The following is a 21,391-nucleotide window of genomic DNA, read 5'->3' on the forward strand; positions in this document are numbered from 1 at the left end:
GGATCCAAAGCATCATATCTAATCAAGTGACAGGTCTATTTTGAAAGGTCTGTTTTTCCCTTCATGTTCTGCCCTTGAGTGCTTTGCACTGCAAGCTGTCAACTTCAAAAGAAAAAACTCACATCACAGGCATGGTTCTGAACTTGTAAGAACAGAGAACAATAGAAAGGTGGCATTCCTTCACAATTTGGTTACTATATCTTTGGATATTAAAGGTGCCCTAAGAAAATGGTGTTTTTGAAGAACGGGCTAGATTACACTTTAACCCCCCCCCCCCTCCCAATAGGTTCTCTTCTCCCCAGCAAGCAAGTAATTTTAAATTGTCAGTGTTGACTTAATGAAAATAGCTTGAATGACAGCTTACTGTGCTTTTGAAATGTGTGTTTTTGGTTTGCTGCATCATACATATAGGATAATCAAGACTGTGTTACTAGGAATCTTTTTCAGTTTGAACATTATTATAACATCAAATGTATGTCCTTGGATCAGAGTCCTACCCAAGCATCAGCTGAATCTGTTTATTTGCTATCTTCAAGAAAGGGAGACTCATTAATATTTCTCAGTGTTTCTCTGACATAGTACTAGTTGGCACAAGGTCTACTAGTATGTCTGCAGCATACAACATCCAGTAGTTTTATATTTTTCAGCACTGTAATGCATCTCTTAAAATGATGCAGCATCATGTGAGAGGACAGAGCTCACCATGTATGAGAAATATTTTAATTTTTCCTCCTCATGATATTTCAGTTCTTATAAGCTGTATACCGTGTTCTAAACAGCATGTCTCATTATCTAGTTTATTCTGTCTGAATAAATATAAGCTTTTTAAGCAATCAAAAATATAATGTATTTGAAAACTCTTAATGCCTTCTTTATTAGGTCGGGGTTCACATTCTGTTTAAAAAAACAAAACAACCCCCTGCCCAAGGACCATGTCAAGATAGCTAAAATCAATAGCAACCCAATTGTGTGCTGAAATTCAAAACAAAATGAACACAAAATAATCAAATTATGTAAAATTTCACTAGTAGGGGTGCATGGAACTCAAGCACAGAATACTCACTACCTGTTTTCTGTATTATACGTTACAAGTGAGGGTTCTATGAGATTCTTCCCCAGATTTCCTGAAAAATCTCTTTAGCATCTATGTGGATTTAGATATCCATAGACGGGGGCCACACATCATTAATATTATACAGATGCATAAGGCTTTAAGAAACAAAATTAACATTAGAGATACTTCTCATGCAGTCACAGTATCCAGTTGGTTGCATAGTTGGTTGTATTTCTAATGGGTGCAAATGGGTCTTGCTTAATTTCAGTCTAACGTTCTATAAATAGGTACTTGTTTCACTGATGCGAGAAAAATCAAAGATGATGAGATATTCCTATCCATTTCCAGCACAAAAGTACTAATGGTTTTCTTTTAAATGTGTTCTGAAGAAATAAGAAAAAGGAAGTATTGCTAATTTCTACTCTGATTTTGGATTAGGAGCTGCAGAGTAGGTGTATCTTGTCTGCAGCATACAACAATTATTTTCTGCCAAAGTTCTTGTTGAACAGCTTTACACATTTTTTTCTTTTTCTTTATTTTTTTCTGTCACTCAAAAGCAGGCATTCCTTGTTTTGCTGGTTTCAGAAGATTGATACCAATGAGCACATATTCTGTATTAGAAATCAAAGAACTTTTTACATTATTAGCAGAAGCACAGCATGGTAATTGTGATATAGATGTTGCTAACTCAAAATTAAAGAAAACACTATACATTTCTAACTGTGTGAGACAGGGTCTCTCTTGAAAAGCTTTATCAAAATATAGCAGTATCTTTTATAGTCTGCAAAACTAAGTGTCTTATTCTGGACAGATTTCTAAAATGGAAGTTAAAAAATACAGAAATAAAACCAATAGGATGCATACTTTGAGAATGGTCTGTTCAAGATAACCTTCAACTCTTTGTGTGTTGTTTGTGTTTTTAGAATGTTGGTAATAAGGCTGAAAAAGATATTATGGAGAATCAGCAAGTCCTGTCAGAACAACCAGAAAATGTGTGTATTTGAATCTCCTTTTATTTCTTAAATTTGAAACCATTTTAATGTAAAATAGCTTATCCTATTGGCAAGTATTTTAAATCAGAAAAAAACCTTGTTTTTCTTTTGTACAGCAACATTTTAAATACGTTCATTGGCCAGGAAAAAATTGTAGAAAATTAAATTAAATTTAATGAGTTTAAAAAGGCTACACCTATTTTGGATTCTTTCTTTTTTTTCTTTCCTCTTTCAGCTCCGTAACCAATTAAAGGAAACCAAGTTTTCAGCAGTAATCCCCATCAGTTTACATGAGATATCTTTGACACCTGCATCATCATTTTCTCCAGAGACAAAGCTCAGCCAAAGTATGAACCTTTTATTTACAACTGAAGAATATCTTGCACTCATTATAAAGCTTTCATAGTACAATCTCAAGAATTCTTTTTTTAAAAAATTATTTGGATATCATCTGCCATTTCAAGATTACACTTTAATGTAGAGAAAAAGATGTCTTAATTGTTACCTGAGGGTCAAACTAGGTGAAACTGCATACCAAAATTTGCTCTGGATATTCATTGTAATTTTGAAGCAGTGAATTCCCACCAATTATCAGTGCAATGGGGATGTGAATCTGATCACCACCACCATGTTATGAGAAGAGGAGGAGCTCCTGCCTCACACATACCCAACACACAGTTTTTCCATCCCCAAATGTCTCTGGGGCAATATTTGCCAACAGGTCATTCTGGGGCTATTTCAGGTCAGAAGAATGGCATGGGGACAAGACAAGAGTTCCTGCTTTCCCCACACCATCATGTCCCAACCAGAATCAGGCCCTTGCAGGGCTGTTATCAGAGTTCCCCAGTGGTATCTACTATTTCAAAATGGTGGTGCATCCCCAGGCTGGACATAGGTCTCATCTAGTTTGGCCTTTATAGAGTTGCAGTCCACTGATGATTCATAAAAACTCCAGTGCCCAATGGGTTCTCTGTATTATCTCTATGACTAGGAAGTGGTCATAAGCCAGGACCTTACTCTTCATTCATGCCTGTGATCTAGAGTTCTGATCATCACTTTGGAAAAGGGGTAGCTAACAGCTGGCATACCCTTTTTGTCATTTTGGTTTGTCTAAATAAAAGAATTACATAGAATTGTGTTTTTTAATTATTAAAAATAATCTTCCAAATACAACTCTAAGACACTACAAACAATAAATTACTTGGTTCATATAGTGCTGCTAAAACTGTTCCTCCTTCATTCCAGTATCTTCAGAGAAGAACTTGTTGAAAGGAAATGCATTGAGGTTTTATATCTTTTATCCACTGACAAAATGTGAATGACTGTTAATAGTTTTCTTTTCTCAAAATTAACTGCACTCTATAGATCATAGTCACAAAGATAAATGGAAAAGGGATTTGCAACTGACAGTTTCAAAGGAACAATAATGTGTATATGTATAAATACACATACACCTAATCCAAAAGAGAACTTCTGTAAGTATTCATTAGATCCACATTTTCTGTTCCAACAACAGTGGACCCTTCCATCAGTGCAAGGAGACTGGTGGAAATTTTGGATGCAATCCATTATCCTTGGTATTATAGATATTATTAGTTATGAACTTCTATTTGATCTAGCGGTACTCTTTTTAGGATTCCTTAAGAATGTTGTTAGGAAAAGCCATCAGAATCTATAAGTTTATTAATACTGCTCACATCCTGATAATAAAATATTGGAAGTAATATAAGCAACCTTCAAAGGAGGAATGAAGAAGGAGATTTTGGCATACTTTGCTAATGAACAAACTAGCACACTATAAAAGACTATTGGAAAGCATGAAAACTAACCATCTGTCATTTTTGGAACAATGGACTCCTTTTATTTCTTACTGGAACAAATTCAAGCTGTATGAAAATGTGAAACAAGAAATACTGGATATAAAGACATACTATGTGAAGTTTTGTTTGTTATGAGGGGGTTTTCTGTTTCTCTTTGTAATGTTTTCTACAAATGCTTAATACAATTTAAATTAAAATACTTCTCTAGGCCATAAATACTTTTTTGCAAGTAGAAAAAAAACACAGCAGAGAACAGATTGAGATAAACCCTTATCCTTATTTATATCCATATTTTCATGCAGACTTCTAAATATGGGGAGTGAATTCATTCCCTCCCCACCTGAAATAGGATTGCCAACTCTAGCTTGGGAAATATCTGGAGATTTGGAGGTGGAGTCCTGGGAGGGCAGAGTTTGGGAAAGGGAGTGACCTCAGTGGGGTATAATGCCATAGAGTCTATCCTCCAAAGCAGCCATTTTATCCATGAGAACTGATCTCTGTAGTCTGGAGATCAGTTGTAATTTTGGGAGATCTATTTATTTATTTAATTCCATTTATATCCTGCCCTCCCTGCCAAGACGGACTCAGGGCGGCTTACATACACATGCATATGATTGAGTAGACATAATGGTGTGATATTAAAACCATAAAACATAGAATAGTATAAAACATCTATAGGTCCAACATAGAGGTTGTCAGCCCTAACCTCAAGTGGCACAATCAGTTTACCACCTCAGAACTACGGTATATCACCTGATTCTGAAGTCCAGCCCTTTGGGTTGATTACCTTACTACTTTTCTCTTCACTCACAGAATGTTAAATGATAGGGTTGCCAAGCCTGTGTTGGAAAATACCTGGAGACTTTGGGGTGGAGCTAAAAGAGGGCAGGGTTTGGGGAGGGAGGGGCCTCAGCATGGTACAATGTCATAGAGTCCATCCTTCAAAGCAGCCATTTTATCCAGTGGAATTGATCTCTGCCAGTTAGAGATCAGTTGTAAAAGCAGGAGATCTCCAGGCCCCACCTGGAGGCTGGCAACCCTATAAATGAGCAATATAATATGTTAGCTATGGACTGAAAAAGCTCAGCTGTGGGAATTTCTTCAGTCACCAAAGCTGCACTGTTCATCTTGTAGACCACAAATGTTGCTACAGCTGAAGTTCATAAATTCTTGTGAGTGGAACAACCAGCTGATAGTTGTGAAAAGCAGCATTAAAATGGCAAGAGATTCAGGAGTTATAGTTATTAAGGTGCCATCTGATCCTTTTCTATATAGTCTCCCATATATGAACTAAGAAAATTTATTGCAAACCAACATAATTATGTTTAAGAGGATTGTTGCAATCCTGAGAGTTTTAAAATTCAAAGTAGTGTTACTACAATGCCTTGAAAGCACTTGAGATTATTCTCCTTGACTATTCTGGGACCACTTCTGGAGAAAAAAAAGGATTAATTTTAACTTCTGTTGGACTACTCAGAATGTACTTATAAAATCTATACATGTTTCATTTAAATTGTGTTTATTGCTGTTATATTGCAGTGAGCCAGCCTGTTTTTCTCTGTTGTTCCAATCAGATTAATGTTATGAGGTTGTACATGCAAACACACACACTTGTTTCTTTTTTGTATCGTGCTTGTCTTTGATTGTCTATCACCTTTTGTCTTTGTAGGCAGCTTTCCAACTCCTTTGGTACTGCTGGATCCAGCAACATGTCCAATAGTTCCTGGCCAAGAAATGACTATAGAAATATCTAAGGGACGATCAGGACTTGGCCTCAGCATTGTAGGAGGGAAAGATACGCCACTTGTAAGTTTCTTGTATTGTTTTAACACTATTACAGTCTTAGTTTCCAATCTTGAGATTAAAAGCTAGGCTGCATCACTTTACATCGCCCCATAACATTGGTATGAGCAAATTTGGCTCCAGAATTTTTCAGCTTCTGTTCATAAATCAAAAATGGTATTAGTTTGAGACATGAATGATGGAAATAGTGTGACAGGGTTTTAGAGATCCAGGTGGGTAGCCATGTAGAAACAGCAGAACAAAGTTAGAGTCCAATGACACCTTTAAGACCAACAAAATTTTATTTAGGGTGTGATGTTTCATGTACATTCACACTTCATCAGACAGAATGGAATGAGACTTACCAGTCCATTCATATAAGACAGAGGTTGAACAGCAAATTAGCATGCAAGCATACAATATAATGAAATGTTTTAACAGATGCAAACAGGAAGTTCCTGGGAGGACACAGAAGCTATTTCTGTCATCATATGTCAATTTTGGGTTAGGAAATTCTTGGAGAAATCTGCAGCAAAAGCAAAAGTGCTTTCCGATCTGACAAGGGCACAGTTTGGATTCAACTTGCTGTGGTAAGAATAGCAAACACAGCTTGAAATAGCTTTGAACTTTTAAAGAACTATTATTTACAAAAATATCTGGAAGATCCAGTACAAGACAACAACAACAACAGTAATGATAATAATAATGAGATGGCTCTAAGGAATTCCATGAAACAGCCTTTCTAACAGAGCCCCCACCATGCTCTCAAATTTTGCAAGAGACATTGTGCTTTGGGCTGGTGACCTCCTTCAGGAGCTGGATATTGACCCCTTGACAATTAAGAGATCCATCCTAAAGATTAAAAGAGCTGCAAGAGTCCATTCAGTCCTGTGCCAGACCACAGGCCACCAAATATAATGATTAGTAGGAACCTATGGCTAAAGCATTGAAAGGTGGACCCTCTGTCTAACTCAGATTTATCCTTTAAACCCCCCCCCAAAATGGGAGCAGAGTTTTAGGAGCTCTTGCACCTTCAGCTATAGGTCTAGATTCCAACAAAATAAAGACCAACCTCATGAGTATATGACTGGGGGACAACGCCAGCAGTTTCCCCACATCTGGGGACTAACCGGTGGGTACTCTCTATCATCAGGAAGGGACACATGATAATATTTCCCTCCCTGCCCACGTATCACTTCTTGCTTCCCCATTTCCGAAGACAGAACAGAGATGCTTTTCTTTTGTGGTGACCTATCCAACATTTAGTGCACATAGGGGTAGTGGAACCAATGCCCTTAGAATAGCACTTCCACGAGATTTATTCCATTCTATTTGTAGTACCAAAAAGATCTAGGGACTGGAGAGCAATTCTAAATCAAAAAGAGTTGAACCTATGGGTCAAGAAGCACAAGTTCCAGATGGAATCACTTCGCTGTATTCTGCAGAGTATTCAGCAGGACAATTTCATGACGTCCTTAGATCTTCAAGATGCTTACCTGCATGTTCCAATTAATCCAGCTTCTGGACAGTTCTTCCCTTTTTGAATTTCATAGCCAACATTTCCAGTACAAGGCCTTACCCTTTGAGCTGGCATCATCTCCAAGGGTTTTACCAAGGTACTGTTAGTTTTAATAGCCTGGCTACAACAACAAGAAATCCATCTTTATTCTTATCTGGATGATAACCTCCTCAGAGACAATGAGGTAGATGAGCAGAGCAAGGACACCAAATCCACTATCCAGTCTCTTCAAACACATGGCTGCCTGATCTATGTAAAAAAAAAGTATTTTTTTTTCTTTTTTAAGATTTTTATTAAGTTCGAATATAAAAAGGATAGGAAATGCAGGGGTTACAGAAGCAAAAAAAAGAAGGGGATACAAGATAGAAAAACATAAACAAAAATACAAATAGAAGCAGTATACATACCTGTCACACCTGTTCTACCTCAAGACAAAATATCAAATTCTTTCTACCTGAAAGCCTTAAAATTTTACCCATTATAACCCTTTAATTCTACAGTCTTCTTATTTTGTTATATACTTTTAACTATTCTGTAGTTTATAATGTAAATCTAAACTTTTCATCTTCAGTACATACAAATGAGAAAAGCAGAAGAACCAATCCTGAAGGAGAGCTGACTGGTTAAATTTAGCATCATTAAAAATAAAAGCTAGCTAATTAGTTTAACAATATTAGCAGTTAACATAAGCATGAAAGGTAAATATAGTTCCTTTCCCTTAATGTTAATTTACTTATTTTTAGCAGAAAGAGAAAGCAGAAACAAAAAACACAATGGTTTATCTATTTCATTATAGACAATTTCTCTTGTCAGAAATATCAGGAGCAGACTTAAGATTAAAAAATATTTGTGTGGCCTGTCGTTTTCACTGTATTTCAAAATAAAAGTCTCCGTCTGTTGTTTCATCAACTCTGCTAAATGACCAAGTTCCTGCTTTAAGGCGGTTAGGTTAATCATAATATCACACGCTTTAGTTTGAACAGCCATTACCTCCACAGAAAAAACTCAGTCTGTTAATCAATGTTAGAGAATAGTTCAAAGACCCAGTTAACCTGTTCCCTTCAGCTTCAAATTTTCCTCCTGCATTTCAATTGTAACCATTTCAGTCCTAATTAAGCATCACATACATTGTAAGCATATCCTGTTTTTGTTCAGACTGTGTTATAACCAGAAGGTAATCTCATTGACGCTTATTTATTTATAAACCAAATCAGTTCAAATATCTTTGCTTAGTCCTGTTTAAATTGTTGAAAGTTTTCCAATTTGTGCTTTGCTTTCTGAAGCCTTCCTTGTGGAGAAAAGGGGGGGGGAATCTCCCTCCTCTTCACCTTTATTTTGGAACAGTTCCAATTGTTGTTATGTTAAAAGGTCCATTAACCAGTATTAGAAAGCTAACTTACTTTCATGGTAGAATTCCAGTGATTAAGCTAGAAGAATGATGCATCAGAAGCTTATTGAAACAGAAAAGCAGTTGGGCAATCACCTCTTGCTGCTCTCATGGCATTCTTGGCAGCAGGAGCACTGGAGCAAACAGGAAGAACAGGGAACAACTGCCATTTTTTCTCTGGGTCCTGTAAAGTTCCTTGCTAGCAGGGGACCCCCCCCCAAGGCCCCCTTCAGGATGCTACAGCTGTAGCACCCCTCCTACCGCCCAATTCGGGGGGGGGGGCATCATTGGAGCCGAGCTCCTCTTAGTGGTTCTGGAGCAGGCAAACACTTCTCATCTTCCACAGTGAAGACTGAGGCAAAAAATGCATTCAGCTTCTCAGCCATTTCCCTATCCTCCTTCAGTAATCCTTTTCGAAGAAATTTTTATTGTTGGTCTTCATGTTTTTTGCAATATGCTCCTCATAGACCCTTTTTGCCTGCCTGATCACAGTCTTGCATTTCATTTGCCACAGCCTGTGTTCTCTTTTATTAATCTCATTTGGACTAGCTTTCCACTGCTTAAAGGAGTCCTTCTTACCTTTTACAGCTTCCATTACTTAATTTGTTAACTATGCAGGCCTTTTCTTATACCTGTTTGTGCCTTTCCTAGCTTGTGGTATAAATTTTATCTGAGCTAAACTATGGCTAAGCAGGGGTGGAATTCTAGCAGGAGCTCCTTTTCATATTAGGCCACACACCCCTAATGTAGCCAATTCTCCAAGAGCTTACAAAAAAGAGCCTTGTAAGCTCTTGGAGGGTGTGTGGCCTAATATGGTGTATGGCCCAATATGCAAAGGAGCTCCTGCTAGAATTCCACCCCTGCAGCTAAGGCTCACATCAATCAGCAGGGAGGCACCAGATTGATGGTGCCTCTCTGGGACTCCAAAATCTTGTTCATTTGGGCAGAGAAAAATTTAGTAAGTCTGAAATCAGAACACCTATAAGGTCTAACAAACCTCCAAGCCAACTGGCTGAGCAGGAAGGATTTAGATCCAGGAGAATGGAGTCTAAACAAATAAATATTTTGGTAAAATCAAACTTCATTCTGGGTTTCCTATTTTGGATCTTTTTACAACATCGAACAACAATCAAGTTGCCAAATTTTGAATCAGTTTCTACAATTCCAAAGCAGAGGCAAGGATGCACACACTTATCTTGTCTCAGTGGTCTGCTATACACCATCCCTCTGGCCACGCTGATCAGCAGATGCTTGTACAAAGTGTCAAAAGAGGCAGCTGAGATTACTGTCATAACTCCCTTCTGACACAGACGGTTTTGGGTCTCAGAGTTAGTGACAGTGTCAGTATCTCCACTGAGGATAGGGTTGCCAAGTCCAATTCAAGAAATATCTGGGGACTTTGGGGTGGAGCCAGGAGACTTTGGGGGTGGAGCCAAGATCAAGGCTGTGACAAGCATAATTGAACTCCAAAGGGAGTTCTAGCCATCACATTTAAAGGGACGGCACACCTTTTCAATTCCTTCCTTCCACAGGAAATAGTGAAGGATAGGGGCACCTTCTTTTGGGGCTCATAGAATTGGACCCCCTGGTCCAATCTTTTTGAAACTTGGGGGGTATTTTAGGGAGAGGCACTAGATGCTATACTGAAAATTTGGTGCCTCTACCCAAAAAAACAGCCCCTCCAGAGCCCCAGATACCTGCGGATCAATTTTCCATGCTTTTCTATGGGAATAAATCTCCATAGGGAATAATAGAGTTCCCAGCAGACATTTCCCTCCCCTCCCCCCGCTTTCTGATGACCCTAAAGCTGGGGGAGGGTCTCCAAACCGGGGGATCCCCTGCCCCCACCTGGGGATTGGCAACCTTAACTGTGGAGATTGCCAAGCAGTTGGATTCTCCTTGTACAAGAATCAGTTCACCACCCAGACCCTATTTGACTCCTGCTGACAGCTTTGAGATTGAAAGATAGGGTTTAGAAGGATTGGGCCTTCCAAATTAAATAGTTGACATCAATGTACAGTCCAGAAAACTTTCTTCCAGTTGTCCCTATAATCATATGTGGCTGACATTCAAAAGTGGGCCAGTACCAAAATGCTGCATCTACTGAAACCTACTTACAAAGACATCATTCCTTTTCTACACAGAGGTTGGAATCAAGTTCTAAGTTTGAATACCTTAAAAGACAGTTTACAACACTGGCTGTTATTTTTGAATTGTGAAAGATTGTGTAGTTTTTCTTCTCATAGGCACATTAGGCATTTCGCCAAAGGAATCATGCAGTTGGCACCTCCCATTAGGCATACATTTCCTAATTGGAACCTTTATAAAGTCTTACCAGGGATATCAAACTAATTTGTTATGAGGGCTGGATCTGACATAAATAAGACTTTCTGGGCCTGGGCTGTGTCGGGCCTGGCAATGTGTGTACCTATTTAAGATTAAGTAGCAGAGCCACTAGAAGATAAGTTATGGACAAACGGCTGCCTTGGGTATAACTTGGATGTAGAAACTAAAGGAACTTACAAGTTTTTAATTCTGGGGAAGAAGGATTTTGGAATGTGGGGCTTTTTTATGTTTGGTTCTCTTTCTCTTTTGTTTTTCCTGGTGAATAGGTAAATAATGACAGTCTGCCTATTTAGAAAGATCAGTCTGGTATATTTGTTTTAACATATTTGTAGGAGAAATGTTTTAGTTAAAGACTGATAAAGTATTTGATTATGCTGGAGATATGTTGTGCAATTTCTTATGAATAAAGAAAAAAATTCATGTGCTTTTTTGATTAGGCTTTTGGTTAAATTAATAATCTAATTTGTGCTAGTCATAGCTGCAAGTTAATTTAGTAAAATTGGAGGATGAGACAGTTTGATTTGTGTTTAAGAAGAATTGTTTAGTTGTACAATGCTTTACTAGTTTACTAAAAGAATTATTTTTTTTGTTTCTTTGTCCTGTAAAAGAATGGAAGGTAACATTTAATGGAGATTGTTATATTTGTAGGTAGAAACATTAGAGTATTATATTGAGAGGTGGAGTTATAATTGATATATTTGTACTGGTTTCTGTTTTCTGTTTTTTCCCATTCTGTATGTTCCCTTTTCTTGCTTTTCCCCTTCTTTTATGTATTATCTGCTATGCTGCTGTCCTGTAGTAGTTTAAATCAATAAAACTTTTTAAAAATTAAGATTAGGTTGCAGAGATATAAACTTTTAAAGGACACAGACAAACAAGACTAAATATTTTTTTTAATAAAACATGTTTAAAACATAAAACATTAGCACTCATTGGTCTTAAAGGTGCTTTCTTTGTATTTCTCCCATGGGATCCAGGGAACTGGGCAAAGGAAGCTCTGGCTCTTTCCTTTCCCTCCCTCTCCAAGGGACCAGGAGGGAGAGGAGCCTCAACCAATGGAGAAAACTGAGATTTTGCTCTGTAGCTCCTGTGCAATTGAGCAAGCCTTGCAAAGCAAGTTGAGATGCAAAAGGAAGCAAGAGAGAGGGAGAAGGAAGCAGACAAGAGCCAGTTGCTCGAAGGCCTGATAGGAGCCCTCCAGGGGGCTGATTCGGCCCCCAGTCTGTATGTTTAACATCCCTGTCTTACAAGCCTTGAGCAAATTTCCATTTGATCCTTTCAAATAATCAGAATCTAAAGTTTCCTTCTTGGAAGGCACTTTTTTCTTGTGGAATTAACTTCTGCAAGAAGGATTTCTGAATTAGAGGGTTATTGGCCAGAAAGAAATTGTGTATATTTTACAAGGCTCAGTAGCATGCAGGACAGATCCTTCCTTTGTGCCAAAGGTATTTTCCCCTTATCATGTTAACCAAGAGTTGGTACTGTTGTCCTTTTGTCCTATGCCATCTCATCCCAGAGAGTGAGTCTGTCATAAACTAGAAGTGGTCAGGGCTCCCTGCTAGGGTTGCCAAGTCCAATTCAAGAAATATCTGGGGAATTTGGGGGTGGAGCCAGGAACAAGGGTGTGATAAGCATAGTTGAACTCCAAGGGAGTTCTGGCCATCACATTTAAAGGGACAGCACACCTTTTTAAATGTCTTCCTTCCATAGGAAATAATGAATAGGGATACCTTCTTTGGGGGTTCATAGAATTAAACCCCCTGGTCCAATTGTTTTGAAACTTGGGGGGGTACTTTGGGGAGAGGCACTAGATATTATACTGAAAATGTGGTGCCTCTACCTCAAAAAACAGCTCTCCCAGAGCCCCCAAAACCTCCAGATCAATTCCCCATTATACTCTATGAGAATCGATCTCCATATAGGGAATAATGAAGTGCTCAGCAGACGTTTCCTTCCCCCCCCCACCCCGTTTCTAGCGACTCTGAAGCGAGGGATTGGCCTCTCTACTCACGAGTTGCTGCCAACTTCTTCAAAGTAACACAGACATACCATCCCAAGAGAAATCCTTTCAATTGAAGACTGATGCCTCTGGAGGTGGAAAGGCACATGGTCCTCTGGGGGCGGGGCTTCCCCCCGCCGGCCAGCTGACTGGGGGCAGGAAGGAGCCTGGGAAAGCAGAAGAACCCCCGCTGGGACCTGGGGATTGGCAAGCCTACTTCCTGCATCTATTTTAAATAGGATGGCATAGATTAGGAGAAAGGATTTTGTCTGTGTCTCAAAGCTAGGTAAAAAAGTCTCAAAATCTGCCATTGCTTTAGGCATATGAAGTGCAAGGCCTGAGACCTCCAAAGGACATTACAGCCTGCTCCACCAAATCTGCAGCAACATCAGCAACCTTTGCCACTGGGGCTCCAGTGGATGAAATCTTTAGAACTACAACCTGGTCCACCTTTATACCTGTGTGAGACCCTAAAGAATCTGCCAAAGCTTCATTTGGTTGAAGGGTGTGCAACATAAAAATGAGTATCCCACCTAGGTTGTAGCTTGGGCATGTAACCAGTTTGGATGACTTCCCCCACTAAAGGAGAATGAAACATTGGAACGTGAAGGTTTTTTTCTGCAGTGGGGTGAAGTCATCCACATCCCACTGCAAAAAAAAAAAAAATCTAGTCAGATGCAAAATCTGTTATGGAACTGGGCTATACTAAGACTGGAAGATTAGCCTCTCCCTTAGCCAATACAATCTACACAAATTTGCATAGCCCTGCCTGAACCGAGAGCAGGGGTGACATAACTGGCTATAATGACCTCACCCCACTGAAGAGAAGAAACCTTCAGGTACGTTCCAGTGTTTCATTCTGCAGAACAGTTGTGAAGCTGCTTAATGTTAGCAATTCTGATATGAAACATTCTTCCATAAAGGGAAACACTGGAAGAAATGCAATGAAATAAAAGACATCATGTTTTAAACAATCCTCAATGTTCTTACTTTTCCTAAAACAAATGGATCCTTTAAAAAAAAAGTCTTACTAATGTTGGATGTGCCTTGGGGGATTATGGTATTTTTGGTCCAAGAAGATGGGAGTTGGACCTGGTTTTATCTGAGTTCCGAAAGCAGATTTTTACATATTAGGGTTGGGCTTCAGAAGTAATCAGAGTTCCAACTTTTTTAGACATGAGGCTGCATTTTTAAATAGCCCAGCCCACATTTCAAAAAACAAGCAAACTTGTGCTGGCTTCCTCGGACTCCCTTTAAAGCAGAAGGAAGGAGGAGGATCCAGCTCTATGCATCTCTCTCTCTCATACACACACATCATGACACATACCTTCCCTCCCTCCCATCTAGGCTTCCCAATCCCCAGGTCCCAGTGGGGGATCCCCCGTTTTTACAGGCTTCTCCCCGCCCCCAGCCAGCTGGCCAGTGGGGGAAGCCCGGGCCCCCACAATCACCATGTAGTTTTAGAGCTCCTGCAGGTCCATTTTTAAAATATGTGCCTTTAAGGCTGAGCAGGAAGCAGGAAACAGGAAGGGCTTCGGAGAACACCCCACCCTTTGTTTTGCTTTCGTTTTCAGATCAAGTAAAGTTCTGCAGGAACAAGACCCAGTAAGTAGTTGTGTGTGTGAGAGAGGGAGGGGGCAGGGGATTTCCTGATTTGGAGGCCCTCCCCCTGCTTTAGAAGCATGGGGGGAGGGAAATGTCTGTTGGGCACTCTATTATTCCCTATGGAGAACTCCCTTGGATTTCAATTATGCTTGTCACACCCTTGTTCCTGGCTCCATCCCCCAATGTCTCCTGGCTCCGCCCCCCAAGTCCCCAGATATTTCTTGACTTGGACTTGGCAACCCTACTCCCATCAGCCCACAATCCCTGATTATGGAAATGACTCATCCTTAATCCCTTGGGTTATAATTGAGTGTTGGGACTGGAAATTGTCTTTTTGTGAGAGTGAGAGACAGAAAACTGTGGAGCCATTTTCTTCCCTCCTCAGTTTGGTAAATCAATTATCTCCCTTTGTCTGCTCATCTGGTAGCACTCGGTGAAGAAGGAAGATTAATTTTAATGCTCAGCTTACCATTCTACTTTAAGATGAGACACGCACCCCTCCCAAGAAACTCAGTTTGCAGTCATCTATTACAGTGGTATATCCATATGGTTGCAAGTTTTTTATTAGAAAATATGGCAGGCATTGCCAGGGAAAGCAGCTGCAGCTTGGGGAGGGGAATTAAAAGCAGGGTTTAGAAGTGATTGGAGATGGGCAGGACTTTTAAAAGTGCAGCGAATTGTGCAGACTCCACACAAATGTTTCAGATGTTTTCCTTCCAGAAACAGTGGCACAAAGGTGTTTGGGGGAAAAAACTGGGGGGAAAGTTGGGCGGAAATTAGAACAACTGGCAAGTGACACTGATTAGAAGATTGTGGAGAAACTCATGTAGTTAAGAAGCCAAGCAGAAGCAAAACTCAATGCAGAAACGGTGAGGCTCAGTACTTGAGTTATGAACAGAGAACATCTAGCTTTTACTGCAGGTGGCATCTTATGAAGAATACCATAGTTAGACTGGATGTATGGTGAAGTTTATTATTTATTATTTTGGATTTCTATCCTGCCATCCCCTCAAGTGGGCTCAGAGGGAGTAACAAGAAAGTTAAAACATTAAAAAACAGTTAATCATCTTAAAACAGCTATGCAATTTAAAACAACTAAAGGTGAAAGATAAATAATCAGATATAAGCCCTTGAGCTGGGGAGATAGAATGGAGTTGATTAGGATTACATAATATCAGTGCTCCATATGGGCAGATGGATGGGCTATGTTGGACAATGTTGGCAGGGAGGCCAGGTGGGTGAGTGTCTGTTTTGCAGGCCCTGCTGAACTGCAACAAGTCCTGCAGGGTCCTGATCTCTAGTGGGAGTATGCCCCACCCGGTAGGGGCCACGACTTAAAAGCCCTGACACTGGTTGAGGTAAGTGGACATCCTTTGGGCCAAGGATAACCAGAAGATGTTGTTCAGCAGAGCACAAGGCTCTCTAGGGGTGGGGGTGTATAGTGAGAGATGGTCCCTTAGATATGCCATTCCCAGGACACTCAGGGCTTTTAGGTTAATACCATCACCTTGAAACTGATCCAGTACTTAACTGGTAGCCAGTGCAATTGGCAGAGCACTGGCTAGATAAATGCCTTCATAGGTGGCAGCATCAGGAGGTGCACCACCCCATTTTGCACCAGCTGGAGTTTCCAGATCAGGTTCAAGGGCAAGCCCAAGTAGAGCAAGTTACAGTAATCTAACCTGGAAGAGGCCATTGCATGGGTCAACATGGCAAGATCTTGGGTAGAGAGGTAAGGAACCAGTTGCCTTACCTACTGTAGATGGTAAAAGGCATGGTTGCCTTTCATTTGGCAACCATGGTGAAAGCATGGCATCCAGCATCACCCTGAGGCTTCTAACCCTCACCACTGGCACCAACAGCACCCTGTCAATGGTCAGAAGGATGCAAAGGATGTTTAAAGATGTAAAATTTGATCCTATAGGAGAGTAGTTTCTCTCTGGATAGACATGTACTCCTGCAATTAATTGGGATTATTTAATACTGAAAAATGTCCAATTTCTTTTGGATTTATCTGGAGGAAAAGACTCCTCAGCCTCCCTAGGTTGCTTTCTCCACTGTTCAACTGGAATCATAATTAAATTTCTTCAAGACATTTCTCTGAATCTTCCTATTCAATCTTCTGCAGGCAGGAAAACAATTGTTTCTGGTCTTTTTAAACAATATCTTTTCAAATTATTTGAAAGCTATCAGTATAAAAAGATGGCGTGAAACAGTGTCTAAAAGCATTAGCTAAGAGCCAGGATGATCTTGGTTCTACTCTGTCATTCATGAACTTTCTGGAGGCATCAGACAACCCACAGTCTCTCATGCTGTTCTGTACTAAAACTGATGTCTTACAGGATTTTTAATAAGATTTACAGAGATTAGGTAAATGCAGAGATAGCATCCCCCAGCCTCAGAAAAGCTGGAAGATAGTGCCTTGCCTCCTCCCCAGTGCACCAGGTTGAGCAGCTGGCAATGAGGCGGAGTTAAGGCAGAAGAAGGCCAGTCCCTCCCCCTTCCAACCATTGCCAGCCAGTGGAGCTAAGGTGCTTCCTGTGGCAGACCCTAGTGCCATGGAAGGGCACAGAGTGGCCAGGTAGGGAAGACCGCAGAACAAATTGGTGACCCTCTACCACAGGAGCCCTGGGGCTGCCTACTGGGCATGTTGTCCCTCCCTTCAGCAGTTTCACATGTGCTGAAAACAGCCTCCCTGTGGCAAAAAGCTCCTAGTTGTAGCATGTATAACTAGATGTCATATGCCTCCCTGCCATCATGATATGAGTCTTCATCCCACTATATATTTCTGATGATCACTGAATCCTTCCCAGAACAAAACAACAAAGCAACGGCTGCCTACTTGGATTTATTCCCAGAACAAAGTGGCACCTTTAAGACCAACAACATTTTATTCAGGGTATAAGCTTTTGTGTGCAAGCATACCTTGAATAAAATTTTGTTGATCTTAAAGGTGCCACTGGCCACAAATTTTGTTCTGCTGCTTCAGACCAACATAACTACCCACCTGAATGAATCATCTGTCATAAATAATTCTCCTGGCGAGGTGGCAATTCTGATTATCCTGATTCGTTGGGGCTCAGTGGGACTGTACGGCACAAGCCTTTGGCCTGTCAAACTATCAATCAAGAGTACTTTCATGCCACTGGTTGAGTCCTTTCCTCACTCCCACCCAAGTGGCTGTTGCCAGGCAGCAATGCGGATTCTGTCAATAAAATGCAACCAACCTAAGTTCTGGCAGTTACTGTGGGAGCACACTATTGGCCCATCACACGTCGGTTACCCATCTCTGATGTCCCATTGGTTGACTTCCTTGCCCCCACCTCCTGCAGGCCCAAGAATGCTGAACACACTGCCAAACGCAGTCTTACCTCAGAGACAGCCACATTTCCAGCTGTTCTCTGTCAACCAGCCTCAGAAAGGACTGCAGAGCTCCTACAGCTTTACGAAAAGTCCTATCGACAGCCCACACAGATTATCTTCCAGCACACACAGACTCCAAAGGCCACTGCAATAGCCAGGGAGCCTGGCACTACCTCAGAGGGCATGGCTATCCCACCTTTACTGTCTTTCATTCTCTCTCTCCCTCCTCTCCTCAGCCTCACCCCAAGATGGCTGCCTGAGAAGGAGATAGGGAAGCCTCACAGGGATGCTTTTCAGATCAAAGAGGGGACAGAAATGAAGAGAATGATGTGAGCTGCTTTGATTCCCCCACACACTGTGAAGAAAGACAGTCCTTTTCTTATCTAGAGGCTGCAGGGTTGCCAACTCCAGGGCAGGAAGTTACAAATGGCAGAGATCAGCTTCCCTTGAGGTGGGGGAAGAGGAATTAATGCCTTCACTTTGGTGGGTGGGAAGACAGCAAGACTGGGGGGGCCCTCACCCAAAAGCCGTTGGTAGTACCTTTCCAGGTTGATGGGAAATTCCTAAGGTATCACTACAGGCCTCTGAAGGAGAGGTCTTTCCACCTGGGGAACTGCTGTTGCCAATCACCAGGTGAGGGCTGGAGATCACTCAGAATTACAACTGCTATCCAGATGGCAGAGATCAGTTCCCCTTAAGGTGGTGGGGAGTGAATGCCTTCACTTGGATGGGTTGGAAGACAGCAAGGGTAGGGAGGGCACTCACCCAGAGGCCTTTAGTGGTACCTTTCCAGGTTGTTAGGAAATCTTTTCAGGTTGTTGGGAAAGATGGCATATCTTTCTACAAACTTGAGAAAAGTTTTTGGTTTGCAGAAAAATCTGAAATTTTAAAAAACCTGGGAGGTTAAAATCCTGCAAAATGGCAAAATAGTGCCTATACTTTTAAGAAATTAATGCCCTCAGTGGCCATTACTAGGCAACCATAATGTATTGCCAGCCATCAAGCCTTGGTTTCTATCAGTAAAAGATGAGGGGGAGGGGCAGGGCCCAGGCCCATTCCATGGCTATTTTGGCCTTTGAGAGAAGATTCATTGGGCCAGATCCAGCAGCAGCCACCACTCAAATTGATACCACACAACTAATCCTGGTGCAACTGAGTTTGGCATAGCCTGGCATGGCACTGTACAACTGAGCCTGGCACAGCACAGCCAGCACAGTGTAAATTGACCTTGCATAGCCAGCACAGGGCAACTAGGACCGGCACAGCCTGGCAACTGGCACCACACTACTCAGCCAGAGTTCTCCCTGGGAGAGGCTGACAGGGAGATGGACAAAAGGAAAGCAGAATATGGGGAGGGTGGTAAAGTAGCTTGGCTGATGGTTGGGAAGGAGAGAATGAAACAGGAAATGAGAAGCTGTGATTTTAATTTCTATTTTCTTTTAACAGTTTGTTACTTCTAATTGATTAACATTTCTGCTGCTGTCTGCCCCACCTGATAAGTTCTTAAATATAATTTGAATGTTTAGCTTGTCCTCTAGAATATTTTCAATCCATCTTTGTTTTATATGGCCAGTCATTAAAAAGGCTAATTAGGAAGCAATCCATGGGTGCATTTGGCATTTTGTTTCAAAGTAAATAATGTCACTGATGTTATGATAACAAATGCTGTCCTGAAGTCCTCCTACTTTTTTTTTCTTTCTGCAGCATCCATTCCTGGCAATAACTATATGTATTACTCAGATTTTCCCTAGAGCAACATCTGCTGATGCCTATATTTTTCAATCTCAGTTATAAAACCAATAAACTTCTGGATTTCATTTCTTCTGGTGGACTGAACTGCACCCAGTACAAGGCACTAGTTTCCTAATTAATGCTCAACATCCCTGTAGCCTTTAAAATAGTTATTATTCTTAACACTTTGTTTTTATATTATATAGTAAAAGTTAAACATGATTAATATGAAAGTTGACCTAGAGTTCATGTGTAGCTTATATCTGAGAATATTATTAGTAGATGTTTCTGGCAAGAATATCAAGATAGAATTACTTGTAGGCAGAGGGGAAAGTTCATGAAATTGTGATCTAGATTGTAGCATTGGAAAGTGTATGATAACTTCTCTTACCTAAAAGCCTTAGCAGAACCCTATTGATCTCTTACCTATGATTAACTATCTACAGAGTGGTATATTACATTTTACACTCTTCCCCTCCCCCATAATCATTTTAATATTTATTGAGTTCAGTAGCATAAACAACAAAAGCATTGGTAGATCGAAGAACTTTGTGCCCCTACAAATATGGGATATGTTCTAATTTGTAAGCATTAATATAGAATTACTTTGCTCTACTAGGATGCTATTGTTATCCATGAAGTTTATGATGAAGGAGCAGCTGCTAGAGATGGTCGACTCTGGGCTGGAGATCAAATTTTTGAGGTAAGGCTAATCTTTATTAACTCCATCTTCCATTCAAAACTTATGTTTTAAGAGAAAAATCCTGCATTGTCCAGGAGTTCAAAAGAAAGAGCTGAATTTGATTTAATGTTATATATAATCATATATTGAAATAGATGTATTTGAATCTTACTTAAACCAGTTCTTTTTGTCATTACCTTATATTTAATCCTGAACCTGACCCCAGAGTGCTGATTTTAAAAACCTGCATAATGGGGCCAAGTACAGATTGGGGAGGGGGGTTTCCTGTGGACCTGTGGGAACCCCCCCCCACACACACACAGATAAAATTCATCCTTCAAATGGAAGAAGTCAGACAACATAAAGGGAAAGAAAAGTTCTCACAGCATAGGTTTTCAACATTTTGGCTATCATATTTGCTTAGCAATTCCAATAAACATTGCTAAGGAATATACATGGATAAGGATGAAAGCAATGTGGAGCAGGAGCTGCCAGGGGAGGAAAAGAAGTTAAACAGTCTGCAGCAGCAGCAGCAACAAATAGGCAAGTGGTTGCAGCCAGGGTGGGAGAAACTAGATGGTGGAAGCAGCAAAGAGAAGCTAAACTAGATGAAGAAGCAACAAAGCAGTAATAGCAGCTGCTACCATCAAGTGCCACTGCTTTCTCTCTCCTTCACTTTTTCATTTTAAAACTGAATATAATTCCCAGACAGACAATGAAAATCTTAAATATGTTCACATATGCCACTATCTGCCATCTTCTTGAACTGCCTCTAATAAAATAAAACTGTGTTGGTACAAGCTTTTTATGAATGTTGATGTTTTGCAAATGCTATATTTTGGGTTGTTAGATAAAGAATGGTTAAGAAAAAAAAATTGTGCTGACAGAATCAGGGAAATGAAGTCAAACTACTGTGGTCACAGAGCAGCTACAAACATCTTGCTGGGAAGTCAGCAGAAATTCCCAGCGCACCTATTATGGGCTATAAGTAAGAAGGTTAGGAAAACATTGAGGACTGTTTTGAAATTACTCTTTCTTTTCCACAGTTTTCTTGTTTTAGCTGCTGTTCTATAAGTTTAATGCTATAGTAACAAAATTAATGTAATTAATA

At 40.4% G+C, this 21,391-nt stretch overlaps 1 protein-coding gene across 1 annotated transcript in view; it reads left to right on the forward strand.

Moving 5' to 3' along the window:
• Positions 1 to 21,391, forward strand: part of PATJ (PATJ crumbs cell polarity complex component) — a 332,986-nt gene that overhangs the window by 251,038 nt on the left and 60,557 nt on the right. Inside the window, 4 exon segments of the mRNA XM_060231912.1 lie at positions 1,978 to 2,046; positions 2,282 to 2,393; positions 5,536 to 5,672; positions 20,218 to 20,301. Coding sequence (XP_060087895.1) covers positions 1,978 to 2,046; positions 2,282 to 2,393; positions 5,536 to 5,672; positions 20,218 to 20,301 — 402 coding nt within the window.

The sequence above is a fragment of the Heteronotia binoei genome, chromosome 2 (assembly GCF_032191835.1).
Source record: "Heteronotia binoei isolate CCM8104 ecotype False Entrance Well chromosome 2, APGP_CSIRO_Hbin_v1, whole genome shotgun sequence".
NCBI classification, from domain to species: domain Eukaryota; kingdom Metazoa; phylum Chordata; class Lepidosauria; order Squamata; family Gekkonidae; genus Heteronotia; species Heteronotia binoei.